A 20,463-nucleotide genomic window follows, 5' to 3' on the forward strand; every position below is an offset into this window, starting at 1 on the left:
CGAATGTCACCTCCATGGGGGGGGTAAAGAGGCCCGGGGGGGGGTGGGGTAAGGGGGATCCCGGGGGTCCGGGGGGGGAGACGACAGCGGGGGTGGTCCCAGCGCGGGGGCAGGTCCGGGGCGGGGGGGGGGGATCCCGGCCGGGGGGCGGCGGGGGCTGTCCCGGGCTGGAGCCTCCCCCGCCCGCGGCGCCTCCTCCCTCCCTCCCGCCCCCCCGCGCCGGGCGGAGCCGGAGCCGGAGCGGAGCCGGTGCCGGGGCGGCTCATTGCGGCGCGGCGCGGCGGCAGCATGGCCACCACCGTGCCCTGCACCCGCTTCACTGACGAGTACCAGCTCTACGAGGAGATCGGCAAGTAAGAGCCGCGGCCCCGGCACCGGGCGCGGGGGGGGACAGCGGGCGGGGGGCGCTGCCCGGGGCTCCGGCCGCCGCTCGGTGCAGACGTGACGCATCCCCCCCCCCTCAACCGGGACCGGCCCTGCCCAGCCCCCTCCCCCGGGACTGGCCCTGCCTCCCCCCCCCACGGTACCGTCCCCCCTCCCCGTGCTTTACAGCCCGGACCCCTCCCCAGTCCCTGCTGCCCTCCAAGGACCCCCACCCCGGGGACTCCCATCCCCCCCCCAGTCCTTACAGCCGCCCTTGACCCGATCCCCCCCCACTCCACTTCTTCTGACCCCCCCCGGGTCCTCACAGACACCCCCCCGTTGGCTACCCACACCCCCCCAAGCAGACCTGATCCCGCCCCGGCTCCTGCAGTCCCCCCCAGTCATCACAGCTCCCCCTTGCTCCTGTAGAACCCCCCGTTCTCACAGCTCCCCCATCTGTCCGGATCCCCTGGTCCTTATAGACACCCAGACACCCCCTCCCAGCCCTCACCGATGCCCCCCAGTACTTACAGACCCTATAGACCTCTTTAATCCTGATAGAGACCCCCCATCCGGATCCTTATGCCCCCCCCCGATCCCTACAGACATCCCTCATCCTCCCGACCGTCCTTGAGTCCTCTTGGCTCCTGCTCCCTTTAGACCCCCCCCGAGCCCCACACCCCTACAGAGCTCCTGAGCTCTCCACCCATCCCCTCATCTATAGCCCCCCTCCCTGTGGTCCTTACAGACCCCCCACCCCCCCTTGGACCCCTGTGGGCCTTACATAACTCCCCAAATCTGCTCCCCCCCCCGCCGGTCCTTACAAGATGCCAGCCCCAATGGATCCGCCTAAGGACCCCCACTTCCCGGTCCCTCCATCCCTCGTCGTGTCCCCCCCCGTGCGGGTGTTGGAGGAGCTTGGTTTGTTTGCAGGGGACTCATTTGCCCCCAGGGCCACGGGGGGGGGCGGGGGAAGAGGCAGATCAGCCCCCGACCTGTGTGCGGGGGGGCATAAAACGGGAAGGGGGGGGCAGATCCCATCGGGGTGGCAGAGGGATGCTCTGCTGGGGTTACCAGGGGTCCCTTTAGAGGGGGGGGCGGGTGTAGGTGCCGTTCCCTCGTTCTCCCCAAAATCCAGCCCGTCCTGGTTGCCATGGCAACGTGGTCCCCATCCCCCCATCCCTCCGTGTCACCCACCAGCCACTGTGTGCATCCCCCCCAGCCGGGGCTGTGGGGGGACATCGGCCAGTGAGAAACTGAGGCACGGGGGGGCGGGAGCTGGAACCCCCCCGGGGCCCTGTCCCCGGGGCCCTGTGGGGAGGGGATGGTGTGTGCCAGGTCCAGGGGGTCCCTCTCGTCCCACGGCCAAGGGAGGGGACCTAGGGCACAGGGGGTGGACAGGGTCCAAGTGTCCCCATGGGACCTTGGCATGGGGCTGCGGAGCATGGGCAGAGCGGGGGCACCGCTGCCTTAGGGACAGGCAGGGGATGGGCAGGGGACAGCAGGGACAGTGGTGCTGGGAGGACACAGGCACTTGTGGCACCAGGAGGGGCTGTGGGTGAGCAGGTGCTGCTGCCGGGCATGGGCACGATGTCCCTGTCCCTGGGGCTGCTGCTGCCTCCCTGTGCCCCAGTGTGCCTGCAGCCAGGCCCTGTGCTCACTCACATCATCACCACCATAACCACTATCATCCCTATCCGCATCATCTCCATCATCCCCATCCCCATCATCCCCTTTCCCATCATCCCCGTCCCCATCATCCCCTTCCCCGTCATCTCCATCATTCCGTTGCCTATCGTCCCCATCATCCCCATCCTCATCATCCCCTTCCTCATCATCTGTATCATACGCTTCCCTATCATCCCTATCATTCCCATCATCCACATCATCTCCATCCCCATCATCCCTATCATGCCCATCATCTCCATCATCTGCATCATGCCCATCCCCATCATCCCTATCATGCCCATCATCTCCATCATCCTCATCCCCATCCTCTCCATTATCCCCATCCCTCTTATCTCCATCATCTCCATCATCCCCATCCCCATAATCTCCATCATCCCCATCCCCTCCATCATCCCCATCTCAACCTTCCCCATCTCCACCTTCCCCATCTCCACCTTCTCCATCCCCACCTTCCCCATCTCCACCTTCCCCATCCCCATCATCCCCATCACCACCATCACTTTCACCACTATCATTCCCATCATTTCCACCATCACCATCATGATCCCCATCCCCATAATCACCATCCCCATCATCTCCATAATTCCCATCACCATCATCCCCCATCATCATCATCCACATCATCACCATCACCATCTCCACCACCACCATCACCCTCATCATCCCCGTCACCATAATCTCCATCTCTCCATCATCATCATCATCTCCATCATCCCCATCAGCATCTCCACCACCCTCATCACCCCCATCATCCCCATCACCACCACTGCTACCACCATCACTGCCACCATCACCATCATCCCCATCACCACGATCACCGCCACCATCCCCACCACGGCCATCGCCACCATCCGGGCCACCTGCTGTCCCCATGGCAACAGGCTGCCGGTGCCGGATGCTTCCCGCGCCCCCTCCTCCCCTGTGATGCTGCCCCGGCCCCTGCCACACTCTCCCTCCCTCCCCATTCCCCTCCAGCACCTCCCATCCACAGGCCCTCGGTGTCAGGCCCCCCCCCGGTGCCGGGTTCACCCCCTGCTGCTGAGTCACGGCCAGTGCAGCCCCGTTCCTGGGTGCTGAGTCACGGGGGGGAGCCCTATTTGGGGGTCGGGGGGGCTGAGCACATCCCTGCCCCCCCCCAGGGGCGCCTTCTCGGTGGTCCGGCGCTGTGTCAAGCTCTGCACCGGCCATGAGTACGCCGCCAAGATCATCAACACCAAAAAACTCTCGGCCAGAGGTAGGACCCCCCCCCGAGACTCCCCCGAGTCACCCCTGGCCTGGCCCCCAGTGCCCGTGGGGATGTGCAGCGTGCCCAGGGCACCCGTCACACCCATGGTACCCATCACACCCGTGGTGCCCATCACACCCGTGGTGCTGGGAAGTTGCTCGGTGCTCCATGGTGCTGGCTCTGGCTCTTCCTGTTCCTTCCTGCTGCCCAGCAGGGTCCCCACACCACCACAGGGGTTGTGCATGTGTGTGAGCTGCGTGTGTGTGTACATGCATGTGTGTGTGCGTACGTGTGTGTACATGTGTATGGTGTACATGTGTGTTTGTGTGTGTACATGCATGTGCTATGTGCAAAAGTGTGTGTGCATGCCCAGGAGTGAGTGGAATGGGGGGTGCACACGGGTGTGAGCAGTGTGTGTGTGCACACCTGTACACAGTGCGTGTGTGCACATGTATGTGCGATGTGTACATGGTGTGTGTACATGTGTGTGCACATGACTGTGTTCATGGGTGCACACACGTGGGGGGTGCACACGTGTGTGTTTGCTGTGTGTGAGCAACATGTGCAACATGCACAGGCATGTGCACTGCACATGGGGGTATGTGCACGTGCGTGAGCAGGATCTGTGCCTGTAGTGTGTCATGAGGTGCGTGTGCAGGTGTGTGACGTGTGTGTGCACACGTTAGCAGGCTGTGTATGTGTGCTCTGTGTGTGCACACGTGTGTGTACTGAGCCATGGATGTGTGTGTTTGCTGTGTGTGCATATGCACACACGTGTGCACGTGGTGTCTATGATACTCTGCGTGTGTGTGCACACATGGGAGCTGTATGTGTGACTATGGTTACACATGTGTGTGTACACCCACACGTGTGCAGGGGGTTGTGAGCTGTGTGTCCATGTCTGTGTGTACCCTCACAGCCCTGCCCAGCACATGGGTACATGCACATGAATACACACGCATGGGTACACACACACAGAGTTACAGCCACACGGATGTACACCAGTACACAGGTACAGCCACACCTAAAGATACACGTGTGCACACAAGCATGACCACATGGATGTACTGCCTCACACATGTACTGCCACACATAGGTACACATGTGCATGTAGGTACAGCCACACACAGGTTCACCCATCCACACAAGTACAGCCTCACACAGCACACCTGTACACGTGTACATGCATGGACAACCCCACGTACATCCACTGCACACATGTACACACAACTGCACACATGCACATCCACATATGTGCATGCACATGCTTGCACACACATCCATACATGCACAACCACAGATGTACATGCACACATCACAGCTGCATAAATGCACAACTGCACATGTGCACACACCTGCACACATGTGCACACCCACAGCCACCTGCACCCACAGAGCCACGTGTGTTCACGTGTGGCTCCTCTGGATGGGGACCCCGGGTGCGGGTGGTGGGTGTCCAGGTGTTGGGTGCTGTTGGGGTGTCAGGGCTCTGCCTCACCCCTCTCCTCTCAGACCACCAGAAGCTGGAGCGTGAGGCCCGGATCTGCCGGCTGCTGAAGCACTCCAACATTGGTGAGCGGACACTGCAGGGACCCCCTGGGACATGGGGAGTCCCCCCTTGGCTCCCTGCTGGGTGTTGGGACGCGCTGGCTCTAGGTGCATGCCACAGACACGCAAGTGCCACGCGGGGGCTCCTGGCCCTGTGCCCATCCCTGTGCCCATCCCTGTGCCCATCCCTGTCCCTGCAGTGCGGCTCCATGACAGCATCTCGGAAGAGGGTTTCCATTACCTCGTCTTCGACCTGTGAGTGTGGCCAGGGGTACCGGGGGGGGCCTGGGGGGGCCCTGGAGGGCCATGTCCCAGGGTGATGGCACCGGCTCCATGTGTTTCAGGGTGACCGGGGGTGAGCTCTTCGAGGACATCGTGGCGCGGGAGTACTACAGTGAAGCCGATGCCAGGTGAGCCCCGCGCCCCCACCCAGATCCCCCTAAACCCCCCCCGGACACCCCCAGGCCCCCCCAGTGCCTCTCCCCAGGGGGGCTGCAGGGATGGGGCAGCTCCAGTGAGGCAGGCAGGGGGGCACCCAGTGTGGGGGGGTGGTTTTTACCCTGCTCCCCCCCCCCAGCTCCATCCTGCTGCTGGGTGCTAAGTGGGCCCCCCCATGTCCCACCCCCGCCGCTGAGGCCTGGCGCTGTCATGACATGTGCGGGGAGTGGCTGGTGGCTGGTGGGGGGCCCCCAGGGCCCCCCCCGTGCCGGTGCCAGGCCCCCAGCGCCCTGTGTGCCACCGTGTGCCCGTCCCCGTGGTCTCTGGGCTTTCACAACATTGTTTCTCCCCCCTCTCTCGTTCCCCCATCTCCGCCCCCCCCCCCGTCCCCATCCCACCCCCCCCTTCCGTCCATCCCCCCCTGTCCCCCTCATCCCTCCCCGTCTCCCATCACGCGTGGCTCGGGCTCTGTGCGTGTCCGTGTGTCCGTCCATGTGTCCGTCTGTCCCACCGCTGCCCCTCTGCTCGCTGCCCCCCCCGGCACCCCCTTCCCTCTGTTTTACCTCCTGCTGCTCCCCAACCTGCCCCTCTGTCCTCCTGCCCCCCACTCCCATCCCATTCCTCTCCCATCCCACCCCTTTATCCCCATCCTAACCCCTCCCACCTATTTCCCCATCCCTCCCCTTCACCCCCATCCTGATCCCCCCCCGCCATCCCGCCCTCCGCCCCCCCCGCCCCCCGTTTTGTTTTGCAGTCACTGTGTCCATGAGCTATTAGCGCGTTTCTCCCACCCATCACTTTGCCCCTGTGCAGAGGGAGCCACAGGTCAGTATAATGGGGGGGGCCGGGGGGGGCCGTGCCCCCCGCCTGCCGGAGCATCTGTGCTTCCCGGCCCCACTGCCCTCGCCGGGACCCCGCTCTGGGGCTCTCTCCTCCCTCCTTTTTCTGACACCCCCCCTTTTTTTGCCACCCCCTTGCAGGGAGGTTGCTCCCCCCATGCCCCAGCACCCCCCAGCCGGGCGAGGGCCCCCCCTTCACCCCCATTCCAGCCTCTCATCCCCCCCGCTCCTTCCCTCTTTCTTTCTTGTCTCGTCTCCATCCGCCCTCCCCGCATCCCCCGTCCCTCCCCTGTGAGTCCTGTCTGGGGGTCCCGAGGGGCAACAGGGCTGGGGGGCAGCACAGCAGCACCATGAGGGTGACCCCCATAGCTCCACGCTAAGATGGGGGCACCCCCTGAGGGGCACCCAGGGGTGTCCCCCCAGGCAGTGACCCCCAGGCAGGGATATGGGGGGTGCCAAGCTCAGCACCCCACCAATATGAGATACTGATGTTTCTGTAGGGTTCCCTCCAGGCGCAGCGCGGCCAGGGGCTGGTTTGGGGGGGCAGGAGGGGTGCAGGAGGTGGGGGGGGGCAGCGTGCCCCTGACCCCCTGCCCCGCCATTTGCACGCAGCCACTGCATCCAGCAGATCCTGGAGGCCGTCCTCCACTGTCACCAGATGGGGGTCGTCCACAGGGACCTCAAGGTGAGCCCCCCATCCGTCCATCTGTCCCTCTGCAAAGGGTCCCTCGGGTGGGGGGGCCCTGGCTCGGTGGGTCCCCAAGCTGCTGGGTCCGGGGGAGGTGTCACTGAGTTGCCCCTGGGGATGGGGCTCCCCCCATCTGGACCCCTTTCTGGGGTGCATGTGACCCCGCCATGATGGCTCCTCACCAAGGGGCTCACCCTGTTGGGGTGCGGGGGGGGGGGGGCCCAAGTTTAGCTGTGGGTGTGGGGTGAGGGGTGAAACCAGCTGGGGCTGGACAGACCCCCCCGGGGCAGGACCCACTCCATGGTGGCTGCAAAGCTCCTCTACTTCCTCCCACGTCCTCCTCTCCCTCCCTGCCTGTACCCAGCACTGCCTGTACCCAGTGCTGCCCATACCTGGCACTGCCTGTACCCGGTGCTGCCCACGCCTGGCACTGCTTGTGCGTGGCACTGCCAATACCTGGTGCTGCCCGTACCCAGTGCTGCCCATACCCGGTGCTGCCCATACCTGGTGCTGCCTGTACCTGGTGCTGCCCGTACCCGGTGCTGCCCATACCCAGCGCTGCCCATACCTGGTGCTGCCTGTACCTGGCGCTGCCCGTACCCAGCGCTGCCCGTACCCAGCGCTGCCCGTACCTGGTGCTGCCTGCACCCGGTGCTGCCCATACCTGGTGCTGGCTCCACAGCCAGAGAACCTGCTCCTGGCCAGCAAGTGCAAAGGGGCTGCAGTGAAACTGGCCGACTTTGGCCTCGCCATCGAGGTGCAGGGGGATCAGCAGGCCTGGTTCGGTGAGTGCCACGAGTGCCCCTGCCCCCTGTGTCCCCCCATGCCCCCTGTGTCCCCCAGTGTCCACCTTGTCTCTACCCTGTGCCCAGCACATCCCTGCTCCATCCCTGTGCCCCAGTCCAATGCCCACTGCATCCTGTCCCTGTGTTCATGTTCCTGTCCTGTCCCTGGTCCTCTCTCTGTCTGTGTCCATGTCCCTATCCCTGTCCATGTCCGTGCCCCTGTCCCTGTCCTCTTTTGTGTCCCTGGTCCTGTCCCTGTCCATGTTTGTGCCCCTGTCCTGTCACTGTCCTGTCCCATCCATGCTGCCATGGCTCAGCTCCTGCCCATCCCGTCTAGGCTTTGCGGGCACACCGGGATACCTCTCCCCTGAAGTCCTTCGCAAAGAGGCCTACGGCAAACCTGTGGACATCTGGGCATGTGGTAGGTGATCCCTGTCCCTGCCTGCTCCCTGCCTGGTGTCTGCCCAATCTCTCTCTTGGTCCCATCCTGATCCCCACCCAGCCTCAATCCTGTCACCTTCCTGGCTCCATCCTATTCTCATCCCAGTTTCATCCTGTTCCCTATCCCAATTACATGTCAGTCCCATCCCAGTTCCTGTCCCAGTCCTATCCCAGTCTTCATCCTGGACCCAACCCTGTCCCCATCGCCTTCATCCTGGTCCCATCCCCGTACCTATCCTCCCTCCATTCCAGCCCCATGCCAGGCCCTCATGCTGCTGTCCCTTGCACAGGTGTCATCCTGTACATCCTGCTGGTGGGGTACCCACCGTTCTGGGACGAGGACCAGCACAAACTCTACCAACAGATCAAGGCCGGTGCCTATGATGTAAGTCCCTGGTGCCAGCTGTTGACTCTGGAACCTACTGAAGGACAGAGCCTGGGGAAAGGCTTTGGGCCACCTCTCCCACGGTGGGCTGAGGGTGTGCAGCAAGGCACCGTGGGGCTGTCCCTCCCCAGCACCACCCCCCGGTGTCCCCTTGTGTCCCCCCCCCAGTTCCCTTCGCCCGAGTGGGACACAGTCACCCCCGAAGCGAAAAACCTCATCAACCAGATGCTGACCATCAACCCGGCCAAGCGCATCACAGCGCACGAGGCCCTCAAGCACCCGTGGGTCTGCGTAAGTGCCCAGCCTCTGCCCCACGGCGTCCCCCCGGGGTGTCCCCCCCCCCAGCCGAGACGCTGGCGCTGACCCCCCCATGTCCCCGCAGCAACGCTCCACCGTGGCCTCCATGATGCACAGGCAGGAGACGGTCGAGTGTCTGAAAAAGTTCAACGCCCGGAGGAAGCTCAAGGTGAGACCCCCCCAGAGTGACCCCCCTGGACACGGCCCCATCCCAGCACGGTCCCACCGGCACAGCCCCACTCTGACAGTGCCATGGCCCCAGCCTGCACCCTCCTGCATCCCCAACCCATGGCCCCATCCTGCACCTCATGGCCCTATCCTGCACCCTCCTGCATCCCCAACCCATGGCCCCATCCTGCACCTCATGGCCCTATCCTGCACCCTCCTGCATCCCCAACCCATGGCCCCATCCTGCACCTCATGGCCCTATCCTGCACCCTCCTGCATCCCCAACCCATGGCCCCATCCTGCACCTCATGGCCCTATCCTGCACCCTCCTGCATCCCCAACCCATGGCCCCATCCTGCACCTCATGGCCCTATCCTGCACCCTCCTGCATCCCCAACCCATGGCCCCATCCTGCACCTCATGGCCCTATCCTGCACCCTCCTGCATCCCCAACCCATGGCCCCATCCTGCACCTCATGGCCCTATCCTGCACCCTCCTGCATCCCCAACCCATGGCCCCATCCAGCACCTCATGGCCCTATCCTGCACCCTCCTGCATCCCCAACCCATGGCCCCATCCTGCACCTCATGGCCCTATCCTGCACCCTCCTGTATCCCCAACCCATGGCCCCATCCTGCACCTCATGGCCCTATCCTGCACCCTCCTGCATCCCCAACCCATGGCCCCATCCTGCACCTCATGGCCCTATCCTGCACCCTCCTGTATCCCCAACCCATGGCCCCATCCTGCACCTCATGGCCCTATCCTGCACCCTCCTGCATCCCCAACCCATGGCCCCATCCTGCACCTCATGGCCCTATCCTGCACCCTCCTGCATCCCCAACCCATGGCCCCATCCTGCACCTCATGGCCCTATCCTGCACCCTCCTGTATCCCCAACCCATGGCCCCATCCTGCACCTCATGGCCCTATCCTGCACCCTCCTGCATCCCCAACCCATGGCCCCATCCTGCACCTCATGGCCCTATCCTGCACCCTCCTGCATCCCCAACCCATGGCCCCATCCTGCACCTCATGGCCCTATCCTGCACCCTCCTGCATCCCCAACCCATGGCCCCATCCTGCACCTCATGGCCCTATCCTGCACCCTCCTGCATCCCCAACCCATGGCCCCATCCTGCACCTCATGGCCCTATCCTGCACCCTCCTGCATCCCCAACCCATGGCCCCATCCTGCACCTCATGGCCCTATCCTGCACCCTCCTGCATCCCCAACCCATGGCCCCATCCTGCACCTCATGGCCCTATCCTGCACCCTCCTGCATCCCCAACCCATGGCCCCATCCTGCACCTCATGGCCCTATCCTGCACCCTCCTGCATCCCCAACCCATGGCCCCATCCTGCACCTCATGGCCCTATCCTGCACCCTCCTGCATCCCCAACCCATGGCCCCATCCTGCACCTCATGGCCCTATCCTGCACCCTCCTGCATCCCCAACCCATGGCCCCATCCAGCACCTCATGGCCCTATCCTGCACCCTCCTGCATCCCCAACCCATGGCCCCATCCTGCACCTCATGGCCCTATCCTGCACCCTCCTGTATCCCCAACCCATGGCCCCATCCTGCACCTCATGGCCCTATCCTGCACCCTCCTGCATCCCCAACCCATGGCCCCATCCTGCACCTCATGGCCCTATCCTGCACCCTCCTGTATCCCCAACCCATGGCCCCATCCTGCACCTCATGGCCCTATCCTGCACCCTCCTGCATCCCCAACCCATGGCCCCATCCTGCACCTCATGGCCCTATCCTGCACCCTCCTGCATCCCCAACCCATGGCCCCATCCCGCACCTGCACCCCATGTCCCCCCCCTCCCCCCGCGGCCCCTCTCACGCGCTGTCCCCCCGCAGGGCGCCATCCTCACCACCATGTTGGCCACCAGGAACTTCTCAGGTAAGGGGGGGCTCCCGCTGCCGGGGTGAGCCGGGGCCGCAGCCCCCCCGCCCGCAGCCCCCGCCGAGGCTGGTGCCCCCGTCCCCTCTCTCTGTCGCTGTCTTTCTCTCTTTACCTCCCCTTTGACACCCCCCTCCCCCCCGTTTTTTCCCCTGTCGCCGAGGACGGGGCGTGCGGTAGCCAAGGGGGGGGCAGGACGCGGCCCCCCCCCCGCACACAGCAGCAGGTAGTGCCCGCTCCCGTGTCCCCCCCCGCAGTGGCCGGTAGAGGCGGGGGGGGCACAGGGTGTGTGAGGGGAGCAGCAGGGCCCGGCCCCCGCAGGCCTCAGGCCGAGGCGAGGCCGCTCCCCGTTGGTGCCGTTGTTGGGGTGGGAGGGGGTGGGAAGCGGGGGTCCCGGCTGCGCCCCCCCCTCAGCGCCCCCCCCCAGGCCCGTTCCTAACGGGAGCTCCGCTCCGTTCTCTCCTCTCCGTGCCGCTGCCGGCAGTGGGCAGACAGACCACCGCTCCTCCGACCATGTCGGCGGCCGCCGCCGGGGCCCCCCTGGGGCTGGTGGAACAAGGTAGACGCGTCCGCAAAGGGCCCTCCCGGCCCCCCCCAACCCGGCCCCGCTTGGTCTCTGTGTCCTTCACCCCCCCCATCCTCTTCCTCACCCCCCCCCCAACGGGTTTCGGGTGCCCTCCTCGGAAATCGCAGCGCATGCATGGCCCCCCCCGCACTGCATCGCACCCCCCCCGCATCACCCCCATGGGGACAGAAATTCCACTGTGCCCCCCCCTTGTTACCCCCTGTGCTCCCCCACCGCTGCTTGGGTGCTTGTGCCCTGCTGTGTGGTTCCTGGGGGGGACATGCACACACTGTGGGACCCCCACCTGGGTCAGCAATGGGGACATTGCGGGGGGGGGAGATAATTTAGGGTACCCCCCCCCAGATGCATGATGAGACCCTGCATGAGGAGACACGGTGCTGCATGGAGGGAAGAAACCAGCCGCATGCCCCATGGCCCCCCCCAGCACGTGCTCCCCCCCGCACGGCTTCCTGAGAGCTGCAGCCGGTGTTCGTGGCGCCGCGAAACACTCGGCGGGTGTTAAACCGGGCCCCCCCCCTTCCAAAGGGCTCCATCTGCCCCCCCCCCGCCGGGGTACCACCCCCGGCCCCCCCAGTTTGGCTCTGGTTTAAACCCCCACCTCTCAGCGCCCGCCTGCTTCCTGAGGAGGGACCGGGACCCTTGGGGACACCCCGACAGGGACCCCCATGGGGACACGGCTCCACCAAAGGGGGGGGCAGGGGTGTCGTGCCCCCCCCCATTAGTCCCTCTCATATTGGGGGCTGATGCCTGTCACCCTGCTGTCACCGGACGTGTCACCCCCCCAGCGCCCCCCAGCGCTGTGACACCAGCGGGGGGATCCCCAAGCTTGGAGGAGCACTGAGGATGCTCAAGGTGACACCAACCCCCCCCGAAGCCACTTGTGACCCCCTCCCGTCCCCCCCATACCCACTGGCAGAGCTCGCGATAGCAGTGACAGCAGTGACAGCAGTGAGAGATGCTCCTCGTCCCGTCCTCGTTCCCCTCCAGGGTGACACGGGGGGGGCACAGGGGGCCACCCCTCCCCCCCTGCACTCAACTCGTCTTTTTTATGAATTTTTTTTATGTTTTTCCCTTTTTCCCCCCTTTTCCCCCCATTTCTCTCTCGCTCCCCCCTCCTCTCTCTCTCGCTTTCCTTTCTGCATTCCTCCAAGGTAAGCCAGCCCCCGCGGGGGCCTCCAGGGTGGGGAACCCCCAGCTCATGTGGGGACACCCCAGGATGGGGACACCCTCCCCATCAGCATGTTCCCCCTCCCCGACACCGGGGTGATGGGTGCTGCTGGCACATTGGGGGGTATCGGGGGGGCATTGGGGGGGTCGGGGGGGGACGACGCACAGTGTCTGTTGTCCCCGAGGGGGGGGATGGCCTCTGATGCTCTCCCCCCCCTCCACAGCAGCTAAGAGCTTACTGAACAAGAAGGCGGACGGTGTGAAGGTGAGTGACCGTGGGGGGGTCGTGGGGGGGTCGCCCCCACCAATGCCACTGAGCCCCCCAACTTTCTCCCTCCCCCAGCCTCAGACCAACAGCACCAAAGGCAGCGCCGGCGTCACTAGCCCCAAGGGGACCCTCCCGCCTGCTGCACTGGTAGGTGCTCCCCTGACCCCCCACCCTGGATCCATCCCATCATCCCACCCCATCCCATCCATCGCCATGGCACCCCCACCCTGTCCGTCTGTCTGTCCAGCTGGCCCTGGTGTTCCTGGGGATGAAAGGGGGGCATGAGAATGGAGAGGGGGGGTCAGGATACGGACGTGGGGGCACCCACGCAGCATGGATAAGGTGGGTGCAGGATACGGGCACAGGGGTGCCCCCGCCTTGGGACAAGGTAGGTGCAGGATACAGGTACAGGGGTGCCCCCACCGTGGGTGCAGTGAGATGGGTGCAGGATACAGGCAAGGGGATGCCCTGACATGGGACAAGGTGGGTGCAGGATGTGGGCACAGGGGTGCCCCTGCGATGGGTGCAGCGAGACGGCTGCAAGATACGGCCAAGGGGTAGCCCAGCCATGGACAAGGTGGGTGCAAGGATACGGGTTACAGGAGCGTCCTGCGACATGGGTGCAGGATACAGGCAAGGGGGTGTCACCATCATGGGTGCAGGATACAGGCATGGGACAGCCCTGCCATGTGAGCAAGGTGGGTGCAGGATGCACCCAGGAGTGTCCTGTGACACAGGTGCAGGGTACAGGCACAAGCCAGCCCTGCCATGGACAACATGGGTTCAGGATACGGACACAGGGATGCCCTTGCCATACAGATAAGGTGGGTGCAGGATATAAGCATGGAGATGCCCCTACTGTGGGTGCAGTGAGAGGGGTGCAGGATATAGGCACCTGATGGCCCTGCCATGGGACAAGGTGGGTTCCTGACCTGGGCACGAAGGTGTCCCCACAATGGAGACAGTGAGGTGGGTGCAGGACACAGTGCAGGGTGGTCCTGCCGTGGCACTGGAGTGGTGGCAGGATGTGACCCTGGGGTACCCGTCACACAGGGTATGGACATGGGGGTACCCCACCACTGGGCACGAGGTGGGTGCAGGACACAGAGGACCAGAGCATGGTGAAGTACATGCGGGATACAGGATGAGGCTGTCACAGCAGGAGCAGGGTGCAGGGATGATCCAGCACGTGGACTGCAAGGTGGGTATGGGATACAGGCACAAGGATGCAGGATACAGGCACAAGGATGCCCAGTTGGTACCATGAGTCCAGGATACGGGCACATGGATGCAGGCACGGAGAGTCCAGGATGTAGGCATATGGATGCAGGATGCAGGCACAGGGATGCCCAGTTGATACCGTGAGTCCAGAATACGGGCATGTGGATGCAGGATGTAGGCACATGGATACAGGATGCAGGCACAGGGATGCCCCGTTGGTACCATGAGTCCAGGATACAGGCACATGGATGCCCAGCCGGTACCATGAATGTGGAATATGGGCTTGGGGACGCCCAGCTGGTGCCGTGATTCCAGGATACAGGCATGGGGACATCGAGCTGTTCTGGGGGATGCAGGCTGCAGGTAAGGGGATGTCCAGCTCAGGCAGTGAGTGCGGGAAGCAGGCGGAAGGCTGCTCAGCCGGCACAGGGAGTGCAGCGCACATGGGCACGGGGCTGCCCTCCACCACCCCCTGCAGCTTCTCCTCTTGCTGTGTCCTTCCCCCCTGCCCCAGCTCTTTCCCCACTTCCCCCCCCCAGCCTCTGTCTTTCTGTGAATTAAACCACTTGGCTTTCGCTGGACTAATGACTCTCTGCTTCTCTCCCCCCTCTGCCCTCCCCAAATCCGGTCTGGGTCTCTCTTCGCCCCTGTCCACGTGCCGCTCGCTCCGTCGTCCCCCAACTCCGTTGTCCCCCCTCCGGGCTCTTGCTTCCTTCCTTTCCTTCCCCCCCCCCCCCCCCCACCTCTGTCTCTCTCCCTTCTCCCATAGGAGCCTCAAACTACAGTAATCCATAACCCCGCGGACGGCGTTAAGGTATTGCTGCCTCTCCTCTCCTCCCCTCGCCCCGCCGCAGCCGGTAGCGCCGGGGCCGTCTGAGCCCCGCTTTCCGCCTCCATCTCCCCAGCATCAGCCATGGTGTGGGGCGGGGGGGGTGATGGAGGTGGCTCGTCCCCAGCACAACCGGTGTCACTGGGGTCCTGCCAGGCCCCAGCCAGGCTCTTCCCCTCATCCCCAGTGGGGCCTGGCCTCACCCTGGTCTCTGTCTGTGTCTCTCCCCCGGCACCGCTGGCAGGAGTCGTCCGATAGCACCAACACCACCATCGAGGATGAGGACACCAAAGGTGATGGGGGCTGCGCGGGGGGCTGGCACTGGGATGCACTGGGGTTGGAATGCTCTGAAGTGACACTTAGGATAGATTGGGATGCACTGAGATGGCACTGAGATGCATTAGGATGTACCGAGGTGGCGCTGGTCTGCACTGGGATGCACTGAGATGGTGTTGGGATGCACTGGGATGCACTGAGATGGCGCTAGGATGCACCGGGATGGCACTGGGATGCATTGGGATGCCTGAGATGGCAGTGGGATGCACTGGGAGGTGGGTGGAATGCACTGGGGTGGCACTAGGATACATTGGGATGCACTGAGATGATGCTGGGATGTGCTGAGATGGCACTGAGATGCATTGGGATGCACTGAGATGGCAGTGAGAGGGGAGTGGAATGCACTGGAATGGCACTGGGATAAATTGGGATGGACTGAGATGATGCTGGGATGCATTGGTATGCACTGAGGTGGCACTGGGATGCACTGACTCTGGGATGCACTGGGATGTACTGAGATGCACTGATGTACTGGGATGTACTGATACTAGCACTAGGTTGCATTGAGGTGTACTGAAATGGTACTGAGATACACTGAGATGACACTGGGATGCACTAGGACAGTGCTGGAATGTACTAGAACAACACTGGAATGTTCTGGGATAGCACTGGGATGGCACTAGGATGCACTGGGATACAGTAAGATGGCACTGGGGTGGATTAGGATGCACTGGAATGGCATTGGGATGCAGTGAGATGGCATTAGGGTGGGTTGGGACATGCTGCAGTGGCATGGGGGCAGACTAGGATGGCTCTGGGATGGCACCAAGGTGCATGAGGGTGCACTGGGGTGTACTGGAATGTCACTGGGATGGATTGGGATGCACTGGGATGATGCTGGCCTACAGTGGCATGGTACCAAGGTTAATTGAGATGCACTGTTTAGAACTGGGCTGTACTGGGATGTGTTGGGATGCACTGGAATGGCACTAGGACTCAGCAGATTGGCATTGAGATGCAGTGGGACATCACTGGGACTCACTGGGGCAGACTGGAGTGTACTCCAGCAGTAGTACTGGGACCCACTGGGATGGAATTGGGCTGTGTTGGAATGTGCTGGAATGGCACTGGGATGCACTAAGATGGCACTGGAACATACCAAGGTGGAACTAGGCTGTGTGGGAATGTGCTGGAATTACATGAAGTGCACTGGGAAACACTGGGATGGCCCAGGAGTGGCATTAAGATGTGCTGGGGCACACTGGGGTATAGTGGAGTGACACTGAGATGCATCTGAATGGCACTGGAACTCATTAGAGTGACACAGAAATGGACAGGGATGGCTCTGGGATACAGTGATATGGTACCAAGGTGAATTTGAGATGCACTGGTATAGCAGTGGGATGCACTGGCTTTAACTGGGGTGTACTGGGATGCAGTAGAATGGTACTGCAATGCACTGGAATGGAACTGGGATGTAGTGGGATCCACTGGAATAATGCTGGGACTCAGTAGATTGGTGCTGGGATGCAATAGGAGGACGGTGGGATTCAACAGTGTGACACTGGAATGGAAATGGGATGAACTGGAATGTGCTGGGAGGGCACTGGGACACAGTAGGCTGGCACTGGATTGCATTGAAGTGTGCTGAGATGGCCCTGAGATGTACTGGTGTAAACTGGAGTGTATCAAGATGCCCTGAAATGGTACTGGAACACTCCAGGGTGTAACTGAGATGTAGTGGAATGCACTGGAATGTACTGGGGTGTCACTGGGATGCAGTGGGATTGCACTAGGATGGAACTGGGACATTTTGGATGCACTGGCACGCATTGGGATGCAATAGGATGGCACTGGGATGTGTTGTGATGCACTTGCATGAAACTGGGATCTATTGTAATAGACTGGGATGCACTGGAATTACACTGAGACAGAGTGGGATGTCACTGGGAGACACCTGTATGAAACTGGATGCACTGGAATGGCACTGAGATATAGTGGGACGTGCAGGGTTAACATTGGGAAGTACTGGGAGTACATGCTGAGGTGGCACTCGGCGAATACTGGAATGCCTCAGCATTCTGTGAGGGCACTGAGATGGCACTGGGCAGTGCTGGGATGTGCCGGAAGGGCACAGGACCGTGGGGAGGCCAATATTGGTGTGGCAGGGCAGAGCTGCAGGGCTCTGGGTGCATGGAGGTCCCTGTGTGTGTCCCCTTGGTCCATCTGTCCCCACCATCTGTCTGTCCCCATCCCTTCTCCCCATGTATCCCTTCACCATGTCCCATGTCCCTGTGTCCATCCCAATATCTCCCTTGACATGGGTCTGTCCCTATCCCACCGGCCCTGTCACCACCCCCGTCGTGTGTGTGTCTGTCCCCAGTCCTCCAGCACAGGGCATCTGTGGAAGGGGTGGAATGGGATGGGGATAGGGATGATGAGATGGAGCTGAGATGGAGATGGGATGAGAACAAGGATGGAGATAATGATAGGGATGGGATGGGGAGGGGAACAAGATGGGATGGAATAGGGATGAGGATGGGAGGGGGATGGGATGGGGATGGGAAGGGCGTGGGATCAGGGTGGTGACGGTGCCGATGGCCCCCCAGCCCGTAAGCAGGAGATCATCAAGATCACAGAGCAGCTCATTGAGGCCGTCAACAACGGGGACTTCGAAGCCTATGCGTGAGTGGGGTCAGAGGGGGGTTGGGGGGGGGCCGTGGCCGCTGCTGCCCCACGGCTGCCCCACGGCTGCCCCACAGGAAGATCTGCGACCCGGGACTCACCTCCTTCGAGCCCGAGGCTCTGGGCAATCTGGTGGAGGGGATGGACTTTCACCGCTTCTACTTTGAGAACTGTGAGTGCCCGGTGCTGCCTGCACCCTGACTGTGCCCTGCACCCTGCCTTCTCCCTGCCTGTGCCCTGCCTGCCCTCTGTCTGCATCCTGCCTGTGCCCTGCACCCTGCCTCTGTCTTGCACCCTGCTTGCACCCTGCCTGCACCCTGCCTGCCCCCTGCTTGTGCCCTGTCTGCCCTCTACCTGCATCTTGCCTGTACTCTGCACCCTGCCTTCTCCCTGCCTGTGCCCTACACCCTGACTGCCCCCTGCCTGCACCTTGCACCCTGCTTGCCCCCTGCTTGCATCCTGCCTGTGCCCTGCACCCTGCCTGCGCCCTGTACCCTGCCTGCATCCTGCCTGTGCCCTGCCTGTGCCCTGCCTGCACTGTGCCTGCTCCCTGCCTGTGTCCTGCACCCTGCCCTGCCCACATCCTGCCTGTCCTCGCCCAGCCCATCCACTTCCATCCTCCCTGTCTCCCTGCCTGTCTCCTATCTGCATTTCTGCTTGTCCATCCTCCTGTCCTGCCTGTCCCTCTGTCCATCCTGTCTTGTCACCTGTCTTGCCTGTCCCCAGTCCTCCCCCTGTTTTTCCTCACCTGTCCCTGTCTGCCCCCCACCTGCCCACCAGACTTGTCCATCCCCTGCCCTGTCTGCTGCTGCCTGTGTCCCACCAATCCCTTGCTTGGTCCCTCTGCCCATCCTCTCCCTGGCCCCTGCCTGCTTCCCTGCGTGTCCTGCCTGCTCCAGCCTCTCTGTGTCCATCACCCACCTCTACCAGCATCCTGCCTGTCCATCCCTCCCTCCCTGCCCGTCCTGCCTGTGTGTTGCCTGTTCACCCATCCACTCCTCCCTGCCTGCATGGCCGCCCATCCGTCCTGCAGCCCCCCCTGCACCCCTCCTTTCCTGCCCATTCCTGACGCCGTGGCCACCCCGCAGTGCTCTCCAAGAACAACAAACCCATCCACACGACGATCCTGAACCCGCACGTGCACGTCATCGGCGAGGACGCCGCCTGCATCGCCTACATCCGCCTCACGCAGTACATCGACGCCCAGGGCCGGCCCCGCACCAGCCAGTCCGAGGAGACTCGCGTGTGGCATCGCCGCGACGGCAAGTGGCAGAACGTCCACTTCCACGGCTCGGGGGCCCCGGTCGCCCCGCTGCAGTGAATGAAGGTGAGAGCAGAGCCGGGGCGGGGGGGGGGTAGTACCGGGGGGTGCCCCGAATCGGCCTCACCCCCCCATCCCCGCAGAGCTGGCGGTGGCTGTCCTGGTTCCAGCCTGACGGAGCCGGCGATGGGAGCCGAGCCGGCAGCCGGAGCTGCGGCCCCGAAGCACGCGTCCGCATGCCTGTCCCCCCCCCCGCTCCTCCCCTCCAGTGCCTGTGTTTGCAGAAAACAAAAAGACAAAAAAAAACCACACAAAAAAACCCAAAAATGCCAAAATTACAAAAAAAAAAGGGGGGGGAACCCCCACCCCAACCCCCACCCCAGATCCAGCCCAGGCGGGGACTGGGGGGGCGCTCCCATGGCCAGACCCCCCCTCTCTGCCCGTCTCCCGGCTGTGGCGGGGAGGGAGGTCCCAGCCCGGCCCCCCCGGCCCCGGCTGTGCTTGTGGCGTGTCGCTGTTGCTGGTGGTGGATGTTGTTCTTTGGGCTCCGCTTTCGCTCTCCCCGTCCCTGTACATAGAGAGAGCTCTTTATTTTTGAATTCCCATGGGGGGGCCCCGGCTGCTGGGGGGGGGCAGACACACAAGGGACCCCCCCCCAAAGTCCCGGTGCTGGGGATATGGTGGGTGCCTTTGGGGGGATCCTCTGGCAACCACCTCTGTGTCCCCTGCCCGGTGACAGAGGCACCTCTGGGTGCTGGTGGGTTTTATGGGGGTGATGGGGCTCGGGGGGGTGGGGGGGAGGCCGCGGGTGCCACGTACCAGGGCTGGGACAGGGGCTCGGGGCGATCCAGCCAGCACTGACACAGCATCGAAAGCACTTTAGACTAAGAGAATGGGTCTCTTAGGGGGCACAGGCTGCTCCGCCGGGGGCCCCCCCATGGCACCGGGCAGCGCTCCCCTCCTGCACCCCTTCCCCTCGCAGGGGACGGACACACACACCCCGGCACCCATGACCTCCCCTTGCCCGGTGGGGGCTCCGGGCACTCCCCAGCTCGGCCATGCGCTTCCCATTGGCCCATCTCCACATCCAGAGGCACCGTGTTGCTGGGGGCTGGGGGGGGGGGTATTTATTATTATGATGATGATGATTCTTCTTTTTTAATCCTGATCAGTCGTTTCTGCATGCCCTTTGCGCGGGAGCAACCCTCGGGCGCTAACGCTGTATGTTGAGGAGCTGAGCTGAGCTGTTTCTGTCCCATGAATGCTGGTGGATCGTTGCCAAATTTGACTCTTCTCCCCCTTTTTCTCTCATTCTTTTTCCACCCATTTCCTGCCCCCCTCCAAAAAACAACCAAACAAAACCCTTTGTCTTTTCTTTCTGAGCC

General features: G+C 63.1%; 1 protein-coding gene across 11 annotated transcripts; it reads left to right on the top strand.

The window, feature by feature from the left end:
* Window positions 1-288: 288 nt before the first annotated feature.
* On the top strand, window positions 289-19,164 carry CAMK2B (calcium/calmodulin dependent protein kinase II beta; the record flags this gene model as incomplete). 11 transcript variants are annotated; one of them, XM_080634622.1, is made up of 20 exons in its annotated part: window positions 289-353; window positions 3,192-3,286; window positions 4,790-4,849; window positions 5,026-5,080; window positions 5,170-5,235; window positions 6,715-6,787; window positions 7,473-7,575; window positions 7,913-7,996; window positions 8,307-8,401; window positions 8,570-8,692; window positions 8,784-8,867; window positions 10,743-10,785; window positions 11,270-11,344; window positions 12,763-12,803; window positions 12,882-12,953; window positions 14,797-14,841; window positions 15,101-15,149; window positions 17,742-17,817; window positions 17,895-17,989; window positions 18,906-19,164. In XM_080634622.1, the coding sequence occupies 20 exons, from the start codon at window positions 289-291 to the stop codon at window positions 19,136-19,138; spliced, it is 1,632 nt and encodes a 543-aa protein (XP_080490748.1). In that variant the 3' UTR covers window positions 19,139-19,164. The 11 variants fall into 11 exon arrangements, with proteins under 11 accessions (XP_080490748.1, XP_080490751.1, XP_080490757.1 ...); XM_080634625.1 differs by having other exon boundaries at window positions 12,766-12,803; XM_080634631.1 differs by lacking the exon at window positions 12,882-12,953 and having other exon boundaries at window positions 12,766-12,803; window positions 17,973-17,989.
* Between the last annotated feature and the right edge of the window lie 1,299 nt (window positions 19,165-20,463).

This window comes from Psittacula echo (genome assembly GCF_963264785.1).
Source record: "Psittacula echo genome assembly, chromosome: 25".
In the NCBI taxonomy this organism is placed as follows: domain Eukaryota; kingdom Metazoa; phylum Chordata; class Aves; order Psittaciformes; family Psittacidae; genus Psittacula; species Psittacula echo.